The 21,981-nt window shown below is 42.0% G+C and overlaps 1 protein-coding gene across 8 annotated transcripts in view; it reads right to left on the bottom strand.

The window, feature by feature from the left end:
* Positions 1 to 21,981, bottom strand: part of LAMA2 (laminin subunit alpha 2) — a 485,843-nt gene that overhangs the window by 24,195 nt on the left and 439,667 nt on the right. For 7 of the 8 annotated variants that reach the window (XM_066614463.1, XM_066614481.1, XM_066614487.1 and 4 more), the window contains 7 exons: positions 20,814 to 20,938; positions 19,736 to 19,898; positions 15,876 to 16,020; positions 14,649 to 14,787; positions 6,414 to 6,534; positions 3,256 to 3,432; positions 1,241 to 1,389 (listed from right to left, as the gene is read on the bottom strand). In XM_066614463.1, coding sequence (XP_066470560.1) covers positions 1,241 to 1,389; positions 3,256 to 3,432; positions 6,414 to 6,534; positions 14,649 to 14,787; positions 15,876 to 16,020; positions 19,736 to 19,898; positions 20,814 to 20,938 — 1,019 coding nt within the window. Of the gene's footprint in view, positions 1 to 1,240; positions 1,390 to 3,255; positions 3,433 to 6,413; positions 6,535 to 9,701; positions 10,414 to 14,648; positions 14,788 to 15,875; positions 16,021 to 19,735; positions 19,899 to 20,813; positions 20,939 to 21,981 lie in introns of those variants that run through there. The other variant, XM_066614516.1, reaches the window with a different exon arrangement.

Below are 21,981 nucleotides of genomic sequence, written 5' to 3'. Positions count from 1 at the left end.
AAGGAATTTGGTGAAGAAGTGAATATGTCTTTGTTGCTAAGGTAAGCTGGCTAGTTCTACAAAATTGCCACAGTGCACTGTGGTAAGACAGAGTGTGCCACCCAGGCATGTACACATGCCTGTACCACATGCCTGCGCAGTGCTGATGAAACAGATGGTACTTTTTCAGGAGTACAACAGATATGTTCATGAACATTATCTTCTCCATTTCAGCTCTGGTCTAATGCAGAGTTAGCGTGGGGAGAAGGAGCGGTTCCCTAAGGAAGATACATACATTTCTAAGCATGGTGAAACAAAGTGTTAATCAATCATGTTTCCACTTTGTGTCATGTCAAAAGCCTTCCTCATCTTTTTACTTAAAATAAGGTACCGATCCCATTTATGAAGAAGTCAAAATTTAAATACTCTGTTGCACTTAGAATACAAATGCCATGACCTTATGGGTTGGCTGCAGATGAAATAGTCGTCCCAGCGCAACCACCTTCCAACTTGAAGAACTGCTCTGTTTATTTTTTTAAAGTACATATTATGCCTCTTTTCCCTTCCCGTTGAGCAGCAATTGAAGGTGAAGGAAGGTTAACTGAGGAGAAACAAGAATATAGTTCACACTGTTCAAGCACTGCATCTGCACAGAGGCAGCTAACAGTCTATGCTGCCCTAAATCAATGGTATGTGGCTTAGAGCCAGTGATATTCATGCCTGGGTTCTTCCTTCTTCTTGGTCACCCTCTCTCTCCCCTTTTGACTGCTGCTGGGTGATAATGGGAGAAGATACCATACATCTCTACAGTGGCTACAGAGCCTGACTCCTGAAGACCTGGGCTCTTCTTCTGAACTGAAAGGTGGCAAACCCACTTTTTCCTCTCTCATAGATTGTACCTGAAAAACTTTTAGTTTCAATTCAGAGTGAGTGGCGTTGGGTCCTGATGGTGCTGAATCTCTTTTGCTGTTAAAGCTGTTCCTTAATATTAGTTCAAGATCCAATTTTTCCACAAATTAGATTTATAAAATGTATTTACAAAGAGTAGCAAAGGTTGAACGTAGCAATTTAGATTAATGAAAACCTTAAGCAGCACTGCCTACATTAAGGCATGACCTATGCCATAATGAAATCATCACTGTCAGAAGATGAGTTTTAAATGAAAACTCCACAGTGACTCCATTCTTCTCTTCTAATAGTTTCAGTTATTTGACAAGAATAGATGTTCAGGGTTAATAATGCAGTACCCCATATTTATTACCCTGTGAGTCTCTCTATCCGGATAGAGTGTTCTCTGCCATCATGAAACTCGCCAGACTCAGGCTTGATGGTGATCCTGCGAGGATCCCGTACTCCAGTAGAGACGGACACTTCCAGTCGGCCTCTGTTCAAGTACACGGCATAATAGGCCTGCAATGAGTGAAAGCTATTACAACCTGGAGAACTAGCATCGTCAAGAAGCTTTCCTGCCAGCATCATAACCCAGCCCTTCCACTCCCTTCATGTATGACAGGAAAGAACATCTTACAAACTCTTTCATTTGACTGTGGTTTGAAATTACCAGGCATTTGATTTACAACCAAACTCTTTCTCTAAGAGGACACTCCCAGAAAACAGAAAATAAGATGGTTAGCGCCCAGAAACCAATGACATGCAGAATTTTCTACTTCAACTGCATCAGCAAGCAGCTGCTGAAAAACTGATGCTTTTTTTTTTAAATCACCATAAAAACAAATTCTTTCTTATTCCCTTCAAAGAGAATGACAGGGTTTGATGATATATTTAAATTTAAATTTTTGGAAGGAACTTTAATGCTTCCCACAGTGGTAAATGTCATACCACTGAATCCCAGATGCTTTCCACTTTGAATAAAAGAGAGTTTATAGAAAAAAAGTTAATGGATTAGAAACTGCTGGCCATAATATCCCCTTGCCCCATTGTCTTCTTTCTTCCTCCATGGCACCCAGCTCAGAAAAGGAGAAAAACAATCATATTCCTGGATGGCACTCAGAGAAAAATTAGACCAGGACTGCCTGAGAGAGAAGAAAAATTGGGTGTTCTCTTAGGGCGCAATCCTAACCCTTTATGTTAGTGCTTTCCAGCACTGACATAAGGGCAGTGCAGCTCTGAGGTAAGGGAACAACCATTCCCTAACTCTGAAGAGGCCTCTATGAGTGACACCCAACTGCAGGATGCAGCACATGTCCCATTGGCTCCACTATGCCAGTGCTGGAAAGTACTGACATAAGGGGTTAGGATTGCACCCATAGTCAACTAACTTTGAAAAGCACTATTCCAGTGATATAGATATATGCAAACTAATATTCTCTAGACTATACCTATGTGATGATCCTTGATAGAGGTCACACAAAAATTCTTCTGCAAAAATGGTTCAGAGCATTATAACAATGTTAACAGGACTGAAATAATATCTGAGAATTCAAGGTAAAAAGGACAGCTTGGGCTTACAGTCTGGCCTTTTTACCTGCAGATTTGGGACCCACTGATTCAACTCACTGTAGGTTCCAAATCTGCTGTGGTAGACCAGACCTAAGCTGCCAGACACAACTGGAAGTGTTCTCCAGTCATGTCCGAGAACCTTTCTGAGGCCTGTAAAGGCCATGAATGGTTTCTGCAGGCCTCAGAACACCTCTGGACAGCAACCAGAGAAGATATCTAGTCGTGTCTGGAGGTCCTATGGAACAGACCCGTGGATTTGGTTATTTGCAGGTTTTGGTATCTGCAGATGTATATGGCAACTGTACAGTTGCATTATTGTTTCAAAGAAAAAATACAGTATCATTTTAAAAATCAAACAGTAACTTAAAAAGTCTTGATTACCAAAGCAGAAAGAAACTTATTTTCATTGAAATCTTTAAAGAACCAAAAAAGCATTCTGGAGGCAACAACAAGAGATACAATAGATCAGTAGAAAAGGTCATGCTTTTCATACACAAGGTTCAATTACCGCAGATCCATATGACATATTTCGTAAAGGACATAACATAGTAGAGTTTCTGCTATCGCCCTTGGGGAGCAGCTACCAGTTTGGTAAGGCAATATTGGACTAGATGGATCAATGGCGTCACTCATTCAATTAGCCACTATACAAAGCTTTGATAAGGACAACTTTCAAGGAACTTTCTGTTTCCATCTTACTTCCATGCCCATGCAAAAGAAACTGTTAGTTGAACTCATTCATTTAACAGTTCAAGAGGTCTTCTAGACAATGCCGCAAGAAACAATAAGCCATATAATCATGATATCATTCTGTACCTGTCCACTCTGCCTCCGTTTCCTCCTTGGAGGTACAGGTGCCCCATTAGTGCCAAAGAGTATGATGCCAGATTCATTCTTGGTACTGAAAGACAGGTGGATTTCTGTTCCCACGTTAAAAGCAATAGGTGGCAGCTCTATAAAGCCTGGTTTAGAGAAACTCACTGTGTAGATATTCTGTGGAAAAATGGGAATTACATTTATATGGCCCATAACAGAAAAAACAGAATTTCAGTAGCAACTCATAGTAAATAGTGCAGTCGTTTATGTACCAAGTGTTATGCAAACATTTGGCAATTTGTTCAATTGCTTAGTATTAGAAAACAGTTGGATTTGTCCAAAAACAGCTGTATAGCTTGGGCTGGTTCCAGTCCTATTTTTCATTCATGGATAGGGTATGGCCCAATACAGAGGCACATAGGCAGTTGTGAATTCTCCTATCTTCCTCCCATCTTATTATCTGCTCCCTTCCCCAGGTTTTGTAAGGACTAGGACTCCAGAAGTACCATATGGCAGGTGGAGGAGCACAAAGATAACAGGATGGGGAGAGGGGGAAATGACAGAAAAAGCTATGGCCACAGTTGGGAATTTAAAGGAACAGGGAACCCTGCCATAAGACTCCCTCTCATACGCTTCCCTGCATTTAAGTCCTCAACGTTTTGAGGAATGTGACTTAAACATTCCTGTACTCACACCCTTTGTATGGTTGCTACCACCACCACTGCTGCCATTAAAGGAGGAGGCTGCAACAATGGTGGTGGCAGCAACCACACTAAGGGAAAGGTATAAGTTCTCTCCATCCCCCTCTTGTGTATTACTCTGCAAGGAGAGCACAGGGTCATTCCCGATTCCATGGAGGCAGCAGGCTGAAAGAAGAAGTGGATGGGCACAGGATCCCCCCCCCCACCAAAGTACCACCTGTGAAGGAGGTATATGGGATTTTAAGAGGTAATTGGAATTATAAGGGATTATTCAATATATAAGAGGGTGATGGGGTAGGTTAGGATAAGGTAACTAAGGGAGAATGCTTAATACAGAGGGAGACTATGGGAAAGGAAGTTATGTCTTTTGAAATTGGAACTGCATAGTCAGGCAGAGTGATGGAGTGGAGGAGGTGTTAATCAACAGGAAGGGGGAGGAAGAATTAACTTTGAAGTGGAAAGTAGAAGAACTCCAGAAGACCAGATGGCCTTGGGAGCAAGAAGGATAGCACCAGGGCCAGGAAATAGCACACAGGTGCAAATGATATCATGCCATTGAAGAGAAGTAAGTGCAGGGGTTCTGATTGGCCCGATGGCAAAAGCGGGCCTGGATGTATGATTGGTTGAACAGCATAAGCGGGCTGAGCATGACTCAGCAGAATTGGGGAATTATGATTGGTGGGCCATTTGATAAATCTGCACTGGGTCTTTGCTCTGGGTCCCCTCTGGCCAAGGGGGAGCTCTGCTTCTCTGAACACCTGGAAGGAAAGATCATGTAAGTGTATAACATGGTTGGCAACCTTCAGTCTCGAAAGACTATGGTACAAGCCTACAGCACCCCGTATTCCCAAGTGGTCTCCCATCCAAGTACTAACCAGGCCTGACTCTGCTTAGCTTCCAAGATCAGACAAGATCAGGCATGTGCAGGGTAACAGTTGCTGTCTTAAGTGTATAAAGGCATGTGAGCAGAGTAGAACCAGTTAGCTTTCTTATTTTCCTCTAGCTATGTGTGTACTGACATCTCTAGCTGCCCTTGAGAAGCCCACTGTGTTGAGTGGCAGTACTAACCTCAGTTATAATAGAGAACTTTTACTCTGACTTTTGGAGTGTGTGCTCAGGGGCGGGAGGCTTGGATGACTCAGGAGAACCCAAAGGCTTGCATGGGCAATCAGCTATGGGGCCCCTTCACACCACCTTTCCAAAACTCTGCACCTGAGGCAAAGTATTCAATTTATGCCAGGAACAGGCTGCCCTTGCAGGAGGTGTACTGGTTTATATATGTTCAGGATGCCACTCTTTACAGTCCCTATGTACAGTCACCTTATTCCATTGTTCCTTATGAAATAAATCGGCCCTCTTTAAGACTAACGTGGGGCATGGATGTATATACATTCGCCATTAACCCTTATTAACAATATTTCAACAGAGAGAAAAAAACGATTCATAAATTCATGAATCTTAAGTCAGAACAGTAGCACTTACCACAGTCCAGATTTGGTTATTGGGCTATGTTTACTGCTCTTAACATCATTAATGGATTTTTCTTAATTAACAAGTGTGACATTTAAGTATTTAAGGGGAAACTATAGAAGTACAATGGATGACATTGTCTGAACCCTCTATAAAAAGTAGGCAACCAACATGCAACATGCACCCCCGCTGGAAGTGTTCTCTGTCATGGCTCAGTGACTGTTCTGTGAGCTGTCTTTTGTGCTGGGACTGCCATGGTGGCAAAATGGCTGCTGCAGCATCCTATGTGCAACAGGGCAGCTGCCGCCAGCTCTTCAGGAGAAGGGAATTTTTGTCCCCTTCCTCCAGGAAAGGCCAGTAGACCTGCAATGGGGCTACTTGATTCTGTGGTAACCCTTGGGCTGCCATAGAATCAAGAGCCTCTGTGTTGGGCTCATGGCCCGACATGGTGACTCTGGATGCAGAGAAGCAGAGCTCCTACACTCCCGCCTCACTCCCTCCTCCTGGCATGTCTCCTTCCTGTTCTCTCCCTGCCTCCCCCTGCCCCAGAATGCCTCCTACCCACCTCGCCAGCATCAGATTCTCCTGGAATCACTTATCAGTGGCATGGAAGCTCTCCACATAATGCAGATGGACTATGTAACTACCGGGTATGATGAGGTGAGCAGAATAATCATGCAGAAGCTGCTTGCTATTGGGAGACTGGAAAACTGGTCCTAACTGCAAACCATGAGATGAATAAAAAGATATCAGTGCTGCCAGGGGATGTCGGGGGAGGAGGGAAAACCTTTGGATCAAGACGAAAGTGGATCAAGACTCTTTGGAACAAGACGAAAGTGGACCAATAGAGAAAAAATGTGTCACATGGTAAACTCTTTCTTTCTTATGTATGGGCTCACTACAAGTTGTACATCAGCTACCTGTTGAAAGAACATGGAATGATAATTTTAGGTGATCTAAGGAAGTATAAACCACATACAAACTAACCTCCAGCGCACACCCTTTGGTAACGCCAACAAAGTCGGTGCTGCTCAGAAGATTGTATGGTGTCCGAGAAATTTCAATATCTTTCAGGCAGCCTGCATATTTCTTTGTGTTCACTTCAGGCCTGTAAATATATGATCAAGGCAGTTTTATATTCAAGAATCAAACTAGTTCTCAGTCTGCTGTGAGCACAGTAGCTTATGAACGACAGTGAAAACTGTAAAAGAACCAAAAAACTTTTCAGTATTACTGTTTTAAACCCACTGGTCTAAGTTCAAAGAAAGTCACACATGATCCATAAAACCTGTGAAACAAGTTAATCATCATGAGTAACTCAAGTTCCACTTTGATAGGAAATAATATTATCAGGAGCAGCAGTATCCACATGGAAAAACACAGATCCAGAGTCAGTATGATCTGTCTGATGGTGAGCGCAATAGAATAGTTAGAGGGGGCAAAATGGTAAGTATTGCAAACACTGCAATGTGCCATGCAAACAGCTTCTCCCACTCGTCATTGGAGCCATTCCAGGCAGTGATGGCAATACACAGGATACACTGTTTGGTTCTGCAAGTGTCTGGGTGTTGCTATTGCTGCCCGGAATGGCTCTAGTGGTGAGTGGGAGAGACTGCTTACACTACACTTTGCAGCACATGTAGCACTTACCATTTGCCCCCCCCCAGCTACACTACAGGGTAAGTGATGCAAGAACAAAGACATTCATTTTTTGTTGCCCAAGCTCACATGAATCATCACGGTGATGTGTGGTCCAGTCAACTCAGATTTCTTCTTCTTCATGGCTGTGGCCAGATCCTCCCCTCCCATCCAGCTTCTTTTACCACTGCTGGGGAAACATACAAGCACCCGTACTTTCCACCCCAGCAGGTTTAAAATCAGCTGTGGGGGGGGGGGGGGAGATACCCAGCAAGAAACTACAGAAGGAGAAAAAAACTTTTTTAGCCCCTCTCCTTCAGCAGTACCCTTCAAATATCACTCTCAATACCAGTACCATTCTCCCTTCAAATGGTTAAGAACATAAGAACAGCCTCACTGGATCAGGCCATAGACCCATCTAGTCCAGCTTCCTGTATCTCACAGCGGCTCACCAAATGCCCAGGGAGCAAACAAGACAACAAGAGAACTGCACCCTGGTGCCATTCCTTGCATCTGACATGTTAGCAGCTATACTGTATTAAAAATGTCTTTAAAGAGAATCAGAAAGGCAGATACTGTGCAGTTTCTCCCATATGGTCTTCATGGCAGGCAGCTGTTATCCTCAGAGAGCAGGATGCAAAAACTGACTGGAATGCCATACCTATTTTTCTGACTTTGGACTTTCTCCCTTATTTTAAAGCATCATACATGGCATAGGACATTTCAGCACTTCATTCTGCCCTTCTGTTTTGCTTAACCTTGATTTGTAATACAATGTTGGTCACAAGACCAAAAAGGGTGTCATCAAGTGTAAATTCAAAGCCTCTCCTGTGTGCGGGATTTGAAGGCTTGAAGAGCAGCAGCCTCAATTTCAGGGTTCTGTCACAAACTTGCATAAGAATCATGCAGGGTCCTTTTTGCTAGGCACTTAATCAGTTCCCAGTTTTGTTTGGATGTTTGCTGTATCCATTCACACCCTGGTTTGGAATAGCAGCCTTATAAATGCTGATTTTTTCCTGAAACAGTAGCTTTCCTGAAGAACCAGCAACTGATCATCTGTTCCATGTTAATCATCAAGACTGGCATCTTGGGACATGAATCCAATCTGGCAGGTTACGAAGTGAAAAAAATGCTCCATGAAAGTAAGAAACTAAAATGTATTAAATAAGAGAAGTAAAAATTGACTATATGTGCATATTTTATTACCCTACTTGCAAGATTACAATTTCTTACAGTTTAACAACCATTTGAGGTTCCACAGGAAGCTTTTTCGGTTTTGGTCTTTTTTGTATGTGTTGCATTATAGCCATCTCAGCAAAGCATAGCATGATTTATTACAAAGGCTGTAAGTGCTTGCTAGCTTATACTAAAAAAAGGAAGGAAAAAAATCTCTGCTTTATTTTGTTGCTGGTTAAAGATATTAAACAGTCCCCCAAATGGAAGACTTTAGATTCTGAATTTTTTCTATAGGCATCAGTGGAACTAGAGAAGGAGCTTTGAGAATGGTAAACACTGTTTCAGTCCTTTCCAAATTTCAAAGTTTTCAACTCTTCGTCTCTTACAATATTGCCATAACCTGACATACAGTAAGAGAGCTTTCCTACAGCTATAACATTTATACAACATTTATATAACATATAACATTCAAAAACATTTATAATATAATATAAAATAATATACTGCTTTCAACAGAGTAGTTCACAAAGCAGTTTACATATACAGGGTGGCCCCTGTATCCACAGATCAAGTGTATGTGTATGTATCCACATATTCAGTTATCCACAGATAAGGTCTGTGGGGCTATCCCACTTACGCCCCCCTGCATGACCACTGAAGGAGAGGGAAGCAGAGCTCCCCTCACCTCTAGGGGGGCAGGCATTTGCCCATATTCATGGTTGAGGCTCAAATTACATATTAAGCAAGAATTCTTGTTCTGTGATTAGTTCCTAGCTGATTTTTTTTTCTTTTACCCAAAGCAACCTAGGGTACATAGTGTCCAAGCACATGGAAACATAGAGAGTTCTTAAAACACTTTTTCAATCATACTTCTCTACCTATGAAGAAGGTATATGGAAACTATTTTCTTTCTCTGGACACTATAGCTTTTCTGTCAAGAATGAGCTGCTGGGAGGAGGAATTTTGCAAAGGGACAGGGTGGGAAAACTTCTCTTCGTGGGCTCTCCTTCCACTCAAATGTTGGTACTGTAAATGAAATGACACACATGAAATGTCATCTAAGCAGGGCTGTTGGAAGGAAACAGGTTGCTGGTCTGTTTCAGTAACAGCGCAATTCGATCTGGTGCTTGAACAGGCAGGCCAGGAGGCCTGGGCTGTATCCAGGGGCCAGAACTGGCTCAGCTGGAGGCAAGGGAATACTCTTCCCCTTACCCCTGGTAAGCCACCACAGCCCCAATGGGTCTCTTCAGAGCAACACCACCACCTCAGGAGGTGACGCAAGTTCAGGGAGAAAGTTCAGGAGTTCTGCACTGCTCAAGGAACGGAGTTAGGATCCAGCATAACTACCGGGTTCCATCCCTGCCTCCTGCTCTCCACCCGACCACCCCCTAGAAAACCCCCCTTTTACCTCCTCCCTGCCCTCCCCAGACCCCTGCATCAGCCGAGCTTGGCTGATGCAATCTTCTCTCTGCATGTTGGCACAGAGGCTGGATGCCGTTTCCGTGGGCCAGCACGAGTTCTTGCACCGGGCCAGGAAACACAGTAGGAGGCGCAAATGTGCTTTACGGCACTTTTGTGACCCTCTTGGGTCCCTTGCTCCGACCTAATCGATGGTTAGGATTGCGCCCTATATACTTTGCTAGAATTGGATTTTCATCTGGCCTGAACTGAGTAAGATGTTTTTCTAACTTAGAAATTAAATTCCTTTTTAGAGATTGGTACTCAGCTTTCATAGGTTTCTGGACAAATTCAATCACTAATTGAATTTGCTCTTTGCTGAGCAGAAGCTCTAGCTGAATTAAAAAAGAAAAAAGATGAAAAGACTTCCTTAGATTCTTTTCCCCCCCAGTAGAATCCTGGTATAATTAATTACAAAGAAAAAAAAGGAAAGAAAACCCAACACAGCAAGATGTAAACAACTGTGTGAAGATGCTAGCTAAGTCTTTGTTGCTGCAAGTGTGCGAGCAGCGGGTGCCAAGGCTGCATTAAGCACTTAGGAGGAGTTTGATTTGCTGCACAGGATCTGTTGCCAAATGAACAGCCCCAGAGCAATGGCAGCTGGGACAAAGGCAGGCAGAAATTGCTTTTTGCTTTGCCACCTGTTGCAAGCTGCATGCAAAGCATAAAGCAGGCAAGTATCAATTAAATTTGATGACTTTACCTTGATTTCATACTAGGATATAAATGAAAAAAAGAAAGAAAAAACACAATTTTATTTACAATTATAATATTAATAGTAAACCTATAATACAATTTTTTCACACTACCTCAAGTACAAGAGACACAAATATACAGTATTTCCCATGTGTGGATAGCCTTGCATACTGGGGAAAGACTTGCTCAGGCGAATCTGGTTGAGAAATGTGCCCAAAACTAGCCTATTTGGGAAACCCAACTCTACTTACTTAGAGCCCAATCCTGAGCTTGGCGCTCCAGCTTTCCACCGGAGCGCACTATTGCAAACATGCTGTAAAGCACATCTGCGAGGCTTACTGCTGGGCCAGTGTCCATGCTAACCCAATGCTGGCGCCTGTCCTCCGCTGCTCAGCAGTCTCATGGACCACCGAGCTGCAGCACGGTAAGCAGGGGTGGGGAGGGTGGCGGGTAGGAGGCATTCCAGGGATGTGGGAGGCAGGCGGAGGGTGGAGAGAGGTCGGGGAGGAGGCGTGATGGTGAGGTGGGGAAAGGGTGGGCAGGAGGTGTGCTGGGGGAGAGGGAGGTGGGTCCGGTGGAGCAGAGCTCCACCGGTTCCTGACCATTCATGTAGGCACCCTACACAAATGCATTTACCTGAGTGAACTGAGTAGCCCCATTGTGGGGCTGCTTCCCTTACCCTGGAGAAGGGAACAAAAGTCCCCTTCTCCCGAGGTGCTCCCTGCAGTAGCCTGAGGCACACAGGATTAGGAGGCAGCTGTTTTCGGTGCCCCTGAAGCTGGGCAGCCCGGGCAGCTCAGGATTGGGCTTCTCCCACTCATTCACAATATGATCAGGACCTCTGCTTTAGATGGCTTTAAAAAGGACTAGACAAATTTATGGAGGAGGGGTAAAATCAGAAGCTATTAGCATGAGAGCACTTGAAACATCCATGGACAGAGGTAGTAAATCTCTGAGTGTCAAATATTGGGACAACAGCAAGCAAAGTACATAATAATTCATACCTTGCTGGGGAGTTGCTAGAACACTAGTGGTTCTCATACATTTAGCACCGGGACCCACCGGAAGTGATGTCATGACCGGAAGTGACATCATCAGGAGGGAAAAATTTTTAACAATCCTAGGCTGCAACCCTACCCACACGTCCCCAGCAGTAAGTCCCATTGACTATCATTATTAAAAGAATATAGCTTGTTAAAAGTTCTGGTCTGTAACATTTCCCAAAATGCAGTCACTTAGCATGGTAGCGTCAAGTCTAATATATTAAAAATTAAACATTGAAATGAAATTGGCTTGCGACCCACCTAGAGGATACTGAATTAAGAGGATCTTTACCCAGATCCTGTGAGACAACTCATGTGTTGATCTCCCACTTGTTATATAAGCATATGCCTTTTACGCTGGTCTAAATCATATGCTAATATTGTGTATTTTGATACTATACTACACATTTCTGATCTGTTTTTGCAATGATCTACAGCTATAATAGATCTATAGATCTACAGCTATAATAAACAAAAAGAAATTTAAAAAATGTAATGACAGCATCTTTTGCTCTATACAGCAGTAAGCCTTTTGACTAAAGAAATTTGGCAGTTCATCACTTTGTGTGAAAAGTACACACAAATGGTACTTGATTTAATGGACCTCAGTTTAACAGACTTTGGAAATAAACTGATGCTGTATTTAGTTCCATGTTTACTTCCATTAAAAACTAGTCATATATTTTCACACATGGGAATTGTCAGAAATGCATCTGAATTTAATAGACTTTTGGCATTAGTGGATACCCCTACCTCCCTATTAGTCTATATTATATCAAAATTTCACTTAAAATAACTTAATAACAGTAATATTGTTCCATGGAAATGAAACTGCTATGGCTAAACTGCGTGTTTGTTTCAGTATGTACACTTTGTAACCCAAAGAGCTTTGCATCACATAAATATTTCCATAAATGTAAAAAAAAAGTTTCAGAGTTTGTTTCAAAATAGTTAAGCACTGATTAAAACCCGGCACTTTGTTTCCTCCTTCAGTATTAAAGAACATTTGAAAGAATGCGGTACATCTTTTATAACAGCAGAATTTACAAGGAGCAAGCAGTTCAGATACTGGGTTCATGTGACTAAAAGAGCACTTGGAAAATACATGGTAGAGCACTTGGAAAACGTGAGAACAGAGCTACACATTCAACCTTGTCTCTGCCTACTGCTTCACCTTACAGACTGGGACATTAAGTGTATGATGTGCAGCGGAGAAACTTGGGGCAGAAGGAAGCTTGGAAGGAGTTGCACAAGGAATGTTGGTTTTTTTATCCGCAACTCCTCCCTAGCATCTGTTTCTCCAGCCCAAGTTCTAGACCCGCTTTAGCAATGAAAATACAAGGAAGATCAAACTTAAGCACCATCCTCATACCCGAAAGGTCTCCACTGTTTTGGGTAAACTGACCTCCTGGCCCCAATTTGAATAGCAACAGCAGCATTAACAGCTGGGGTTGTGGGTTGAGGTTTTCAGAGACAGGAGCTTCAAGGAAGTGAGGTTGAAGTGCAAGGTATAGCTCTGCACTATTGCTAAGCAGGGTCAGGCCTGGTTAGTACTTGGATGGGAGACCGCCTGGGAATACCAGGTACTGTAGGCTTGTACCATAGTCTTTCGAGACTGAAGGTTGCCAACCAACCATTACAGTATAGAAAATGAAGTGGTTTACAGAAAGATTCTTAACTGGATTTTTGAATACTTTTGTGATGTATTTTATTTTTTAAAGAAAAATAATTAAATACAGATTTTTTTCAAAATAGATTTAATCAAAACCATGTAATGCAATTGCAATGTTTGTTAACAGACATGAACAGTATTTTACAGTGCAAACGTGTATATGTTGGAAGTACTTGGAAGTACGCCCCACTGTGTTCAATGGGGCTTACTCTCAGATAAGTGTGTATAGGATTGCAGCCATAGTCCCTGATACACAAAGGTTGCTACAAGTTGCTACTTCAGACTTGAGCAAAAAAGCAAGATGTGATGTTTTCCTTTGCACAAAAGCCTCTGTGCTGCTTTGGACTTGACTTTGGAAACTTTCCTGAGTCCCAAATGCAGCTTGCCATATAAAAGAAAAAGATGTTATAGGCTCTCTCTCACTCTTGCAAACCAACCAGGGGTCAAAGCAACTTCCCCCTATTACTATTACATGCTACTGAAAAATAAAATAAAATAATCAGGATGACAGGGCCAATCATATGATATAGAAGGCCCTTCCCACATGGTTGTTTTCCCAGTCATTTGGAACTGCACTAAGGAGAACCATCTCTCTTGCCGCTGGGTGGTTATGAAGGAAGTCCTAGTTTTCATTACAACTATGAATGGTTCCTTCAGCTTCCACAGCACTAGTCAAATCTAAAGGAAACCTGGAATGGCAACCTAAGTAATACTAGCTTCACACAAGGTAATAGTTGTATACCAGTCATGTGCTCTAATTAAGAAATCGGTGTGCTAAGGATCGGAATGCACAGAATTGAGCAGAATTTAGAATTTGCATGTCACCATTTTTCCAAAGAGAAGGGCTAATCTTTGTGCACAAAGAAATTATAGTAATGGAGAAGCCATCTTTACATGGTGGACCTCATTGTGTGCACTGAACTTCCCATACCCAGGAGGAATAAGTTGACAATGCAAGACTGTATGTGACATCTACAGGCATGTATTATGGCAACCTTGCAGAAGGTAAGCAGATATGGGTCTTCTCTGTGCCTTGGATGGAGGACTTCCGTGTGCTACCTTGAGTTCCATCACAGAAGAAAGGCAAGATATAAATGAAATAATAAAATTAAAACCAACTCAGTAAACAGCCTTTTTTACTCATGATGTGAATTGATATTTACAGGCAGATCCTGAGGGAAACTGAAAGTGGTATCAAGAGTCTCCTTTTGCTAAGTCAGTCCTTGCTATAGCTGTTCAACACAGCTTAGAAGAAAAAACAAAGCAGGAGAAGGTAGGATGAGATAGAACATGGTAGAAGCCATGCATGCTACTGCCTTCCACGTGATACCATGTGTCTCTCCAAGCATCTTCCTATAGGAAAGGTCTAATTCTGATGAACACTTTTGTCTTTGCAAAAAAGTTTTACAGTACACTGTTCCTGAACTGCAGAGGTAAGTCTCAAATATACGGTGCTCCTGAATTATTAGAAAAACTAAAATAATAAAAAATACTTTTTAAAATTGAAATTCTCCAGTTGACTATGTTAAATACCATTACCTTAAGTTTCTCAGTGTTGGCAAACCACCAAAGTATATTGGCTCATTGGCTTTCAGGTTGAGGCCAAAGTGTCTCCCTGTCGAATCTGTTGATATGGTCTCTTCCTCATTTGAGTCTATGTCTACAATTGATACGTTAGCTGAGGAAGTATAAAGAGAAAGTTTAATATAGATCTGACCTACAAAGAAAGTGTCAAAGTTTATTGTTATTTCTGCTTAACCATCCAAACATTCACATTCATACCCTTAAGAAAGTTTACAGGAGTAATTTCAGTGAAAGAAAACTCTAAACAAGGAAACATAATCTAAGGGTATGTTCTAATGACACTTTACTGGTGGTATACAGCTGTCCCTCCTTATCCATGGGGGTTCAGTCTGAGGAATCCCTGCAGATGCCGAAACCCACAAATAATAAAATCTGTGGGTCCCGGTACCTTTAACTCGGTAATTCCTGTCACTTCTGGAGGGTATTCTGAGGCCTGTGAAAGTTGCTCACCCCCTCCATAGGCTTCAGAAAGTCTTCTAAGGCCTTCGGGAGTCCTAGTATGTCACTTTTGGTTTTTAGAGGGAAACCAGAAGTGATGCCTTAGGCGTTTATAAGGCCTGAGGAAGCAGGGCCTGAGCTCGACCGTCTACGTTCTCCTAGGATTTTATTTTAGGTCAAACTCTTGTAATCACCCAAGATAAACACATTTGTGGAAAGCCTATTTTTCTTGCATTACAGGGTATTGTACTTAGCAAAGAGTCCACTGAGTATTTGAAGATAGATACTCTGTTCTACCAATACTTAACACTCTGCCTTTAAAGTATTTGGGAGAGATCCAAGTTATGAAATACACCATGAAATACAAAACCAATTTAAATTCTAACAGAAATAGCACAGGTTTGTTTTATGAACTTTAAACAACATCAGGGCACTGCATGAAAAAAACATTTTTCACTCAGATGCGTTTTAGAGTATAATTTAGGCAGCTGTAAGGCGGAATTATGCCTGAAAAATTAAGCTACCATTTTCAAAAGTAAATCATAAGAGACCTGTTTGACACCGCAATCAGTCACAGCTAACCCAAGTCACTCGTAATTTAAGCAGAAGAAGTTGCTAAATCACTTTCTTTTACAACTTTCTAAACCTAGCAATTTGGTACATCATCTTCCCCATGATTAGATAGTTAGCTGTGCTAGATAAGATAATTAGGATGTGTATGATGTTATCACTGCAGGAACTCACCTTGTTTTAGAATTCTTGACAAGGTGAATGATTTCCATTTCCCGTCATTGTGGTTTTGGTTGCCAACAACAGAAGCTGCTCCTGAACCTAGATCGTAACTGACTTTAATACGCCCATCACTGAGCTCAATGCTCATGAAATCTTTCTGTTAATGAGAAGCATAGAAATGTTATTTAGATAGAGAATAACAAATTCAACTTTTCTGATGCAAAATAATCAAAGATGAAATGACTGCTTTTCCCCCTGGCAACATGGGCTTTTTTAACAGTTCAGATAGTATTGTTGTCATCCATCCCTGCCAAAAGTATCAATGGTAGGTTTCATTTCTTGCTGCCTCAGTTTCTAAGAAGGTCATTGACTAAGCTGGAAAGATGTTGCTCTTTAATTTCCAGTCAAGCTGTAACCTATTGCGACTAGCAAGGTACGGCAAAGTGAGAGTGAGATTAATCATGGAAATGCAAATATTGATAATGTGAAAACAAAAATGCTCCAGCTCAAGACTCCAAATTAATATTTTTCTTACGTGCACAACTCTTTAAAAAAGTTGTAAAAAAATACAAACATGATTTATATCTTCAGATAACAGACAAATCTTGGTGGTCGGAAAATTAAACATATTTCTATTATAATGTTCTGATGATGATTTTATATTAATTATGAACATAAAAATATAATAATGAAATATCCAAAACTAGTTTGGATACATTTCTCCATGTCTAATTAAATAGAACAAGAGCTGTTTTCCTAGGCTTATCATTAGACTCCCACTCCACTCCCATATCATACAGCTGATATGCTATATGCAAGTATTAGGGTTCTGAATCATTTCCCTACTTTTGTTCAACAAGCCATTCCTAAAATTCAGAGGAAGTTTGGGAGTGGCCTTTGTGACAGCACAAGGAGACAAAAGAAAGAAGTGTGGTCAGACAGAAAAAAAGGCAGAAGCATTAGTGTGCATGTATAAATGCTTCCACTTGTATAGAAGTGCAATGCCATGCATGTCCAGTCAGATATAAGCCTCACTGAAGCCTAAGAGTACAATTCTATCCCCTACCAACACCATGCAACCATGCTGCAGGAGCACATGCTGCATAATATGGTGGGCTACGTGTGATTAGATGGCCAGTGAGAGTTACTTACCTTGTTGCAGACCACCTAATCACCTACAGGTCTCTTCAGACCCAGGTCAGCTATTTTCCTAGCATACGTCTGAGGAGAGGTAGGGGTGGGGTGAGGTGGAAAATCAGGGATAGGATCTGGCATGCACTTTTGTTGCCAGGATTCACCCCCTCCAGCCTATTCCCCAACGCTCCTCTCCCCTGAAATGCCCCCTCTTTCATCTCACCTGGGCTTGTGAAGCATCTGGGTGAGTCTGATGTGCAAGTGGAGCTACTGGCGATTTTTGCCAGTGGCTTCACTGTGCACAACTGTGGTGCACCATTTGCACCATTGCAAGGCCATTCATGACAGCAGAGTGACAGATTCACTGTCATTAATGGCGCATAGCCAAATATCCATAACATATTTCCCTACTATTTATACACATACAAGTGAATTTTTGGACATTCATTGTAATATACCAAACATCTTAACCAAACCAAATCTCTATAGCAGAGGTAGGCCAGCTTCCATCCTAAGTATTACACAAAAGAGTTAAGGCAATATTACAAGCCAGCTCTCAATTTAAAAAGTTCACTTTTTGGAAAGCCACAAAGATTTTATACGGCCTAATATATTGCCACTGAGACAAGGGATCAGCTGATTTAGGGCCCAAACCTATCCAATTTTCCAGCACCGGTGCAGCCACAATGCAGCCCCGAGGTAAGGAAACAAATATTCCCATACCTTGAGGAGGCCTCTGTGACTGCCTCCCCTACACAACAAGCAGTGCATGCCCCATTGGCACAGCAGCACCTGCGCTGAAAAATTGGATAGGATTGGGCCCATAGGATTGGCCCCATAATCCATAGGATTGAATATATTCTCCCAAGGCCAGTGATGAGCTCCAGTGCCAACGCTGGGTACCATAAACATGCCATAAAGCATATTTACGGCACCGTGACAGCAAGGAGTGCCAGCATTGGGCCCATGTCAGTCGGCACTGGGCTCAGCGCTGAGAGGCTGACGCCAGATGAGTGCCTACCATCAGGTGCACTGCCAGGCAGTGGTGCAGAGAGGGTGGGAGGGAAGGCATTCCAGGTGGGGGGAGGGTGGGGCAGGGAGAGGAACCGGGCGGGGAGGGAGGGGAGGGACCAGTGGAACCCTGCTCCTCTAGATCCTATGCTCCATGTCAAGCTGAAAAGCCTGACAAGGAGCTCCTCCAGTCTGAACCAACAAAACAGCCAGTGCAGAATGGAGGAGACCCAGTGTGGCCCCTGTGCCCTTACTTGGGGAAAGGTGACAAAAGTCCCCTTCTCCCAAGGAGGCTTCCGGCAGACCTGGTGGTACTGCTGATGCAACGGGGATAGGATTGGGCTGTAAATCTAGACTAGGGGTCAGGTGACCATGCTCAGTCCAGTAACACGGCCTAGGGAGAGCTCATGCTCCACAGAGATTTACTTGGCCTGGATTGTTGAATCACCAGAGTCCATGAGGTAAAAGAGGTAAGACACAGAAGACAGGGAGGCTGGAAGTTCTAATATAAAACAACTCCACCCATGAGTGCTTTTATCTATTGAGTCTTATGGGGATCTGTTCAAAATGGGCACCATACCCTCACATGGAAAAAAATGTGATGGAAAAGAATCATTATTTCTTTATTTAAAAGATTTATACTCTGCCTTTCCTCTACCAGAGCAAATGCCCAAGATGGCTTACAATTTCAGATTTAAAAACAAACAAAAAGCCCCACAATATATGCAACAATACAACAATAAATAAAAACATAATAAGGGCAGACAGATGACACATCACACACACACACACAAGACGAAAGCCATTAGGGAAGGGGTAGTTCCTTGATAGGGAATTCCATAGTTGTGGTGCCACTACAGAGAAGGCTTGCCCTTGTGCCACCATTCCTCTAAATTAGATAACTAAGGCCACAATCCTAACCCATTTTCCAGCGCTGACATAAGGGCAATGTAGCACCGAGGTAAGGGAACAAACATTCCCTTACTTTGAGGAGGCCTCCGTGAGTGCCACCCAACTGCAGGATGCAGCACACGCCCCACTGGCACCGCTATGCCAGTGCTGGAAAGTAGGTTTGAATTGCACCCTCTCTGGGATAAAGGCAGCACTTTAAGGAGAGCCCCTTCAGATGACCTAAGGGATTGGGCCAGAATGTATGGAAGAAGGCAGTCCCTCTGTAGACCCAAACCAAATCATGCCCATAGTGTTTAATTAAAAATGTCCCACTTTTTAAATACCCAAGTTTATAAAGGCAGAAGGCAAGGCGACAAATTATTACATATAAAAGCATCATTAAAAATAAGTATTCCTTAAAATATCTTTACATTTCATATTATGACCAACTATGACTGACTTGAGAAAGTGCCCAAGAGCTGTGCAGTCCCACAGTAAAACTTCTTTGATAATAAAACATTACAAAGTACAACTCTAGAAATTATATAATGAATGATCCTCATAGAACTCTGCTCACTGAGCTGCACAAATCAATGTGTGTATGTGCATGCATTTTTTCTTTTCTTTTCTTTAAAGCAATAATAGGTCTTTAAAACACAGGCTGTAATCCTATGCTCACTTACCTGGGAATAAGCCTCATTGAACACAATGAAGTTTACATCCAAGTAATCAACCACAGGATTATGTTGTCACTGTGTTTTTTAAAGTGACATCTATGCACTTTAAGCTCTGTTTGCAAGCTACTGAAAGGGTCCGTAATGTAACAAAAGCATTACCAAGTCTTGTGTAGCAAGATACATCAGAAGAGCTGTGGAAGAAAATGTCTTGAACTTGAACATGACCATGGAAATATTTGGGTTCCATCTTATTGGTCGGCTCACTGTAGCATAACCTTCTCCATCAAACTGAACAGTTCCCTCACTGTCTGCCACCTGTGGGCTAAGCAAGAAAGAAACTTTCAAAATCCCATTGGGTTTTCCTAGAACGGCTGTACACATAAGTGAAAAAGCAGACACAGAAGTCCAAAACATGTATTCTTTCTGAAAAGTTCCTATATGTATCTTCTGGAGGGAAAACATAGTTTGGAATGGACCTACCAGACAGGTAGGGGCTGTCCAATTCCTGGTCACAGTGGGGAGCCCTACAGTCTGCTGCCTTTCAGGCAGTTATGCCTCAGTGTGTTGTGAAACCTGCAGGAAGCTTGACCAGGGGCTCAGTTTTCCTGGCAATCATGATACTGAAGCCGAGTGCATCATGGGTGGATGGGGTGGGGCTGGAAGAGGGAGGTGGACCCATGCAGGAATGGGACATCAAAGCCCTTACTCTGGCCAAGGACGGACAGACTAAGGCAAGGTGGAGGGAAGGAGCCGAATTAGTTTCTGTAGCAGAACCAGTTGGCAAGCCCCATTTTTGATGTGGTAAACTGCACTGAGGTCAATCTAGCAGCTACCCACAACATGTCTTATAAAGTCATGACTGGATTTCTGCAACATTGGTCCCCATGCCCAAATTACAATAGTTTCATGAAATTCCTATATAAAAATGGTAACGAGAGTCAGCTTTAATATATTTAAATACGATATTTAAACACCCTTAATATATTGAAGTTGGTTAAATCCTTATCTTTAGATTCTGGCACTTGCCATTTAAATTTGCCATGTCCATAAACATTCCATGTAGCCTTATTTAATATGATTATTCATTTCTGCCTAATAATAATTGAAGTTGCTTATATTGTAATTGTTTAAGGAGTACGAAAATACCATGTTAATTTATTTGTACTAATAATTTTAACAGAATTACAGATAATATGTATTTTATTATTTATGTATGTATGACAGTAGACAATCTTACCTGACAGCACAACCTTTACAGTCGCCTTCAATGTTCCTGAAATTCCACAGCCCTATCGGTTTGCTATCCAAATAAGCTTCTCCCATACAGCCAGTGAAGGTGGTGATTCTAACAGCCTCAGATTTCTGGAAAAAGAAAGCATGTTGGGTTAAGTTCTAAACTCCTTGCTATTGGACAACTTGGCACTACTACTGTATGAGCACTGATTTAAATTCCTTTTCCCTCCCAAAGCCTCCTGCTCTGCTCCCCCCCCCCCCGCAAGATACAGCTCAGATCTTTTTTGGTGTGGCTAAATCAGTGGGGGGGGGGAAGGGGGAGGATAGGATTGGGCCATTTGTTGCTGTGAAAAGTTGGAGAAGTCTTAAATAGTGTGATGAAAATGTGAAATAGAATAACTGCACAATCCTGTTTCCAAGTTTACTCAGAAGTAAGGGGCTACTGTTTTCAGAGAAACTTACTCCCAGGCACGTGTGCATAGGATTGCAGCATAAGAGATGGAAGACAAGCAAAACCTAAATTTCATGCATAATTTCATTCTCATTGATTTTTAGAAGAAGTGGCATAATATTGACATCAATGATTGAAGAGGATTTTCTACTTTGTGATATTTGGCATTTGAAGAATATAACATTCTTCAATATGTAATTTGATGTTTTTTATATGATTGCACATGTTCACGTTTTGTATGTGGTGCTATAAATCATCTTTTCAGGACAGAAATATAAAACTTTAGCATTACCCCCTCACCACTCAAATTCCAAAAAGTTACTTGGCTAAGGTCATCTTTAGCAGTGTTTGTTCCAAGAGGAGCCTGTCCTTTTCAAAAGTATCTTGTTCACTTTCAGGTGTCACTTCATCAATATGAGCTAGTTTCAATTCCAGATATTTAGCAATTTCAGACACACAAGCACCTGCTACTTTTCATGAAGTAATTATGAATATTAAAAATATTAATGTGCAAGCATATGGAGAAGAGCAACTTGACTTTCAAAGAGAGGCATGACTTGAAAGTCTAACCATTTGGGTGATCTATTCCAAGGTTACTGTGAATGTTTTAATTGGCAAAGTGTGATTTTTATATCACTTCTGAGAACTTCATGATCCACAGGCACTCTGCTTTCAATCTGAGTCAGATTTTGAAAGCAAGTTTAGAGAGAGTGGTGCAAAA

This window comes from Tiliqua scincoides, chromosome 1 (genome assembly GCF_035046505.1).
Source record: "Tiliqua scincoides isolate rTilSci1 chromosome 1, rTilSci1.hap2, whole genome shotgun sequence".
Classification (NCBI taxonomy): domain Eukaryota; kingdom Metazoa; phylum Chordata; class Lepidosauria; order Squamata; family Scincidae; genus Tiliqua; species Tiliqua scincoides.
The sequence above is the reverse complement of the archived record's forward strand: the minus strand, read 5'-3'. Positions and strand labels throughout refer to the sequence as shown.